A 6,947-nucleotide genomic window follows, 5' to 3' on the forward strand; every position below is an offset into this window, starting at 1 on the left:
TAAATAGATATATTTTTTTAAAGAAATGTTATTAAACTGGCTAATTTGTGACTGTTTAATTCCATTACCATTAACATTTTACAGAGGTAGCCATGAATGAACATGGTTTAAAGTATAATATAGCTTTTTTGTCCCTTTTTATGTTTATAGTATTTCTTTTCTATTCTGTGTCTGCAAGCAAGATAAAACACATTGTAATCAATAAAGGTACAACCTAGTACATGGGACCTGCCCTGTTTTGGTAATTGTAATAAATACATGTCTTGAAAGAGTATAAGATTAGCACTGCTGAATCTGTTGGTGCTCTACAAATAACCAATAATAATAATAACAAGCCATTTCTGTTGAGTTGCTATAGAATAGTGATGGAAAAACTTGGCACTCCACTTGTTTCAGAATTACATTTCCCATGATGCTCAACTGGACTTTAGAGTGCCTAGGCATCATGGGAAATGTAATTCTGAGACATCTGGAGTGCCAAGTTTCACCATCACTGTTCTATAGCAACTCAATAGAAATGTCTTGTGATCTTATACTCTTTCAAGAGATATATTTGTTACAATTACCAAAACAGGGCAGATCCCGAACATACACTAGCATCTAACTTTATTGATTATTAATTTCTATTGAGTTCCTATAGAACAGTGATGGCAAAACTTGGCACTCCAGAAATTTCAGAACTACATTTTCCACGATGCTCAACCGGACTTCAGAGTGCCTAGGCATCATGGGAAATGAAGTTCAGAAACATCTGGAGTGCAAACGTTAGCCATCACTGATATAAAATATCAGCCAAGTCTAGGCATGTTTAAAAACAAATGAACACCTTTTTACTGCAATTATTTTATAATACCAAACTCCAACCACCATTTGCCTTATATGGAAGAGCCACTCCGGGCTTTAGTCCAAAGACAGCAAGGCTAGCCACTGTCATACATTTAGTAAAAATGCATTTAATTCTTGCAGTTGTTATCTGAGACAAGATTTTAACAGAGTTAGCCTTGAGAATTCAGCAGGTGCATTTCATGTTCTGAGTATTACAAATTGCTCAATGTTCAAGCTAAATTACATGAAAGGGGGCAAAATAAATAATGAAAATATATCACAAAGTTGCTTTATTATATATAACTAAAGATTTTATATAAAAATCTGAAGAACATTAAATACATTTTATACACCTCACTCTTATAATAGGTACCACCATTTTGAAACCTAGGTTACACTGCAGGTATCTGAAGAAGAGTTGCTGCTCATGTGCAAACACATCAGCACTAGAATGCAGTGTAAGCTAGAACACAACATGGTGCCTAGAGGGAGGATCGGAGTAACCTCAATTCCATGCTTATAATTGTATTTAGTGTTTAATGTCAATTTAAAGGCTGCTTAGCCATTAACTCTGAGATTGGAAGAATAGACAAGAGGGCCGATTCATCAACTTGCGGGCGGACATGATTCGCTGTAGCTAATCATGTCCGCCTGACATCGATAAATGCCTACAGCATACGCTGTTGGCATTTATCATTGCACAAGCATTTCTTGTGAAATGCTTGTGCAATGCCGCCCCCTGCACATTTGCGGTCAATCAGCCACTAGCAGGGGGTGCCAACTATTTTGATTGTATCTGATCGGGATGATTGCTGTCTGTCACCTCAGAGATGGCGGATGAGTTAAGGACCGCTGCTTCTATAATAATAAATAGTGTATTATTATAACTGTGTTGGTTATGCAAAACTGGGGAATGGGTGATTAAGGGATTATCTATCTTTTAAAACAACAAAAACTCTGGTGTTGACTGTCCCTTTAACTTAAGTTTCCAGCGAGCTGGAAACTTCGGGGGCAGATTGCAGCATTCGCTGCTTGATAAATCTACCCCTCTGATCCTCTACTCTAATCAGTGCTTGCAAATCTATTTTTCCAGTGAATTAAGTCCATTGGTATTTCCCTACCAAATATCAGATGTTTATGGAAGTAAAAATGAAAGTTTCATAATTCGGAGTGTGCAAAATATATATATATAATAAAGAACTCCAATCTACTTTAATTATCAATTGTGTAACAATCTATTATTATTTATTGTTGAAACTTATTTCCTTTCTATGAGAGCATGCCTAGGTAGGTTCATGGGCGTGCATATAGTTTGAGAACTATAGGGCAAGTATTTTTTACAATGTAACTGCCATATAGAGCTCACAACAAGCTGCAGAAGCTACCTGAGTATGCTCTCGTGGAAATGAGCTGTGCTCCAACAACAGATACCAAGAGAAAGTAGATTTAACAACAGAAGCAAATTATTATTATTGTTATTTTTAATGTATGCTCTATACCACACAACTTTAAACCCTTTAAACCCATATCAGTGGCAAAAAGAAAATTGACATATCTTTTCCTTCAGACATTTAGATTAACAACAAAATTAGATTTACAATATCTAACAGAGAGTCTTTTTTTTAATGTACAATCAACATTTTGGAAAGTTCCTATTATTTTATTAATGCAATCTAGCAGTTTCCAGGTTTGCTTTCCTAGCAATTACTTCCTCTATATTGCAAGATATATCACAACTGATAAGGTACTGTGCAAAACATGGCATTCTGAAGCTACTTGTATTTTTTATTTTTCTATTAACTTATTGCAATATTTGAAAGCTCTGATGTGGTTGCAGCAGTGAACATTTCACTATTAACGCTACAACAATTCTCTGCAGGTCACTCTAGTTGGCAAAGCATTAACCAAGTGGTACAGTAAAATCGTAGACGAAGGGCAACCGTAAATATAAATATTTATACAGACGGAGACGACCTCTGCTACTTTTATCTACCTGCCTTTAGTATCAGGAAGGAAAAAGAGAACACTTGCCATTTTTACATTGCATCACATTTTTCAGTTCTATAAGTCACATTTAAAAAAATGAATAGGTTGAACTCATGCTATCACTTGTCCAGCTTCATATACATTTTAGGTGGAGGACCTATCCATGGTATTTTCTCTAGATGACATTTCAGAAGTAAAGTGGCAGGATTGCTGACAAGGGCATATTGTTTTTAATTTCTTGGAGATTGCCGCAAAGATATCAAGAAATGTTTTTTGCACTGCTGTTGAAGAAAAATAAAAAACAACTGGATCCAAGCTGGCATTGAATGTGCTAAGAAGCAAAGCATCCACACGCCACCTGGGGCTTTCGTTTTGCACGAATCCCACTAAGTGGGAGATATTATATGGGGCAAAGCATATGACGAAGCAAGAAAGTGTTGCTACTGCTAGGCCGATTGCCCTCTGCTTTCGCTTGGCTGGGATGTTTGGGAGAGACATCAAAATCCTAATAAAGTTTATATAGCAGTAAAGCGTTATAATAAATGGAAGGAAAAACATTGTTATACCCATTTCCAAGCGTACAGGTAATAATACCTCAAGTTGATCAGGAGAAAACTGTTCATAACAAGAGTTTGTTTGTAAAGTTAAATTGGTTGATACTCTGTACTGGACTATGTAGACGATGCTACAGTGAGAACACGCCAGAAACCAAAATATGACGCTCGCAACCATGGCATACTGTGGTTTTCGGTTGAGTTTGTATTTAATGGGATAAGCTACTCCAAGATAACGTTCCACGCTTACAGCTGTGAGAAACATGGTGCTGATGTAAATGCTGCTGTAGTAGCAGAAGCCTGTAAGGGAGCACATAAAAAATGGTAAGTTCCATTGCATTCCAGAGGCAGCTTCAAACATCTTGAAAGGGAGAAACAGAAGCAAAAGTAAGTCGGAGATTGTCAGGTTGAGAAGAAGGATATCTATCGGTGTGGGGTTCTTTCGTACCCTTATCATAAAGGTGTAGAATGCCAAAATATTGGTGGGTAGTCCGGTTATGAAAGTTAAAATGTAGACTGATAAAACCAATTGACTGTGCTCTTTGGTATCCAGCAAGCTCCTTGAAATAAACAGAAAAATTCACTATTAGCAAACCATACTATAGCACTGTATACATAGGAAAATTACATGGATTTATAACTATACTATAGTATATATAAAGATAAAAGGTAATCTGTATTTAAGAAATTTCAGTAATGTTCTTAACGTCACATAATTAGCACATAACTAATTCTGCACCAACTGGGCCAAGATCTTCTATTTTTATGATCGGTTCAATGCTTTGTAATTGTATTATTTCTATAGCCCATGATGGCTAGATTACAAGTGGTCCGCTTAAGTGTTAAATTCGCTAGAAGTAAGCTTTTTGCGTGCGTTGAGCAGCGAGTGTATTACAAGTTAAAAGTAAAAAGGTTTTGCAAGAGCACTAACCTTACGTGCGCAAAAAGTTTAGCTTCGAATATTGCGAATGTGTTAATGTATTCCCCTTATAGACTTCAATGGAGTGCAAAAAAAAAAACACCTAAGACCTTACTTGCGAGGAAACACGATCGTGTTTAAAGGGACAGTGAACACCAGAATTTTTGTTGTTTAAAAAGAGAGATAATCCCTTTATTAACCATTCCCCAGTTTTACATAACCAACACTGTTATATTAATACAATTTTTACCTCTGTGATTACCTTGTATCTAAGCATCTTCTGACAGCCCCCTGATCACATGACATTTTATTTATTATCTATTGACTTTCATTTTAGCCAATTAGTGCAGTGTCTGTCACAATCCACGGGTGTGCTCACAATGTTATCCTATATGGTTTACATGAAGTAGCTCTCCCCTGTTGTGAAAAGCAAATTTAAAAAGCATGTGCTAAGAGGTGGCCTTCAAGGGCTTAGAAATTATCATACTGTATGAACCTTCCAAGGTTTAGCTTTCAACTAAGAATACCAAGAGAACAAAGCTAAATTGGTGATAAAAGTAAATTGGAGAGTTGTTTAAAATTATATGCCCTATTTGAAACATGAAAGTTTTTTTTGGACTTGACTGTCCCTTTAACCAAAGTGCACTAACCTGACATGAAATTTTAATATTTCGCATTCCAATGTTGTTCACATAGCAGAATATGTTCTATTTATTCTTAAATAAATATTTCTATATATGTCATGTTTTTTAATATATGTTTATTTATAGGTATAGATATATACAGATATATCTAGGAATATCTATTTAAAAATACTTAGAACATATTCCCCTATGTAAAGAACATTGGAATGTAATTGTCTGTCTGTCCTTTTCTGTTGGATAATAACCTGTCTAAAATTCTATAAAAATACTAAACTAGTTTACTGGGATTGCCTGTAAAAAGCAAACACATATCAGTCAATGTATCTATTCAATGTATCCATTAAAAAATTATAAACATTTAGAAAAAATGTGTTACACAAAGATTTATCTTTTATGTGATTTATATGTATACCCATAGGATTTTTCATGTTTTCAGCTACTTGACTGCAAAGGGCTCCATCATGTTTATATACGTCTCTCTCTCTCTCTCTCTCTCTCTCTCTCTCTCTCTCTCTCTCTCTCTCTCTCTTTATATATATATATATATATATATATATACACACACACATATGTACACACATATTAACACACACAAATATATCACACACACACACACATATATATATATATATATATATATATATATATATATATATATATATATATATATATAGTATCCCACAAAAGTGAGTACACCCTCACATTTTTGAAAATATTTTATTATATATTTTCCTTTGACAACACTAAATAAATTACACTTTGCTGCAATGTAAAGTAGTGAGTGTATAGTCTGTATAACAGTGTAAATTTGCTGTCCCCTCAAAATAACTCAACCCACAACCATTAATGTATAAACCGTTGGCAGCAAAAGTGAGTACACCCCTATGTGGAAATGTCCAAATTGGCCCAAAGTGTCAATATTTTGTGTGGCCATCATATTTTTACATATTTTTCCAACACTGTCTTAACCCTCTTGGGAATGGAGTTCATCAGAGCTTCACAGGTTGCCACTGGAGTCCTCTTCCACTCTTCCATGATGACATCATGGAGCTGGTGGATGTTCAAGACCTTGCGCTCCCCCAACGTCCATTTGAGGATGCACCACAGATGCTCAATAAGTTTTAGGTTTGGAGACATGCTTGGCCAGTCCATCACCTTTACCCTCAGCTTCTTTAGCAAGGTAGTGGTCATCTTGGAGGTGTGTTTGGGGTTGTTATCATGTTGGAATACTGCCCTGTGGCCCAGTCTCCGAAGGGAGGGGATCTTGCTCTGCTTCAGTATGTCACAGTACATGTTGGCATTCATGGTTCCCTTAATGAACTGTAGCTCCCCAGTGCCGGCAGCACTCATACAGGCCCAGACCATGACACTCCCACCACCATGCTTGACTGTAGGCAAGACACACTTACCTTTGTACTCCTCACTTGGTTACCATGACACATGCTTGACACCATCTGAACCAAATAAGTTTATCTTGGTCTCATCGGACCACAGGACATGGTTCCAGTAAACCATGTCATTAGTCTGCTTGTCATCAGCAAAATGTTTGCAGGCTTTCTTGTGCATCATCTTAAGAAGAGGCTTCCTTCTGGGATGACAGCCATGCAGACCAATTTGATGCAGTGTGCGACGTATGGTCTGAGCACTGACAGGCTGATCACTCACCCCCTTCAACCTCTACAACAAATCTGGCAGCACTCATACGTCTATTTCACAAAGACAACTTCTGGATATGTGTCAGGGTGCCCGGAATAAGACTGAGACGAGAAGTGCAAACCTTTATTAATAGCAAAAAAATAATAAAAAGTCCACAAGTGAAATAACAAGCCAGGAGTCAAAACCAGAGCTGGTAGTCAGACGAGCCCAGTCAGGAGCCAAAGCGAATAGTCAGACGAGCCGGAATCAGGAACAAGGAAAACAGCAGAGTCAGGAACAAGCCAGGGATCAGGAACCAGGAAGGACGTCAGGCAGCCAGGTAATACACAGGAACTTACACAAACAGGTCTGAGACAACGCAAA

General features: G+C 36.9%; 1 protein-coding gene across 1 annotated transcript; it reads right to left on the reverse strand.

Annotated features, from left to right (window-relative positions):
* Positions 1-2,955: 2,955 nt before the first annotated feature.
* On the reverse strand, positions 2,956-6,494 carry LOC128638973 (free fatty acid receptor 2-like). Its single transcript, XM_053691115.1, has 2 exons — positions 6,418-6,494; positions 2,956-3,925 (listed from the first exon to the last, which is right to left on the reverse strand). The coding sequence occupies exons 1-2, from the start codon at positions 6,492-6,494 to the stop codon at positions 2,956-2,958; spliced, it is 1,047 nt and encodes a 348-aa protein (XP_053547090.1).
* Between the last annotated feature and the right edge of the window lie 453 nt (positions 6,495-6,947).

The sequence above is a fragment of the Bombina bombina genome, chromosome 8 (assembly GCF_027579735.1).
Source record: "Bombina bombina isolate aBomBom1 chromosome 8, aBomBom1.pri, whole genome shotgun sequence".
In the NCBI taxonomy this organism is placed as follows: domain Eukaryota; kingdom Metazoa; phylum Chordata; class Amphibia; order Anura; family Bombinatoridae; genus Bombina; species Bombina bombina.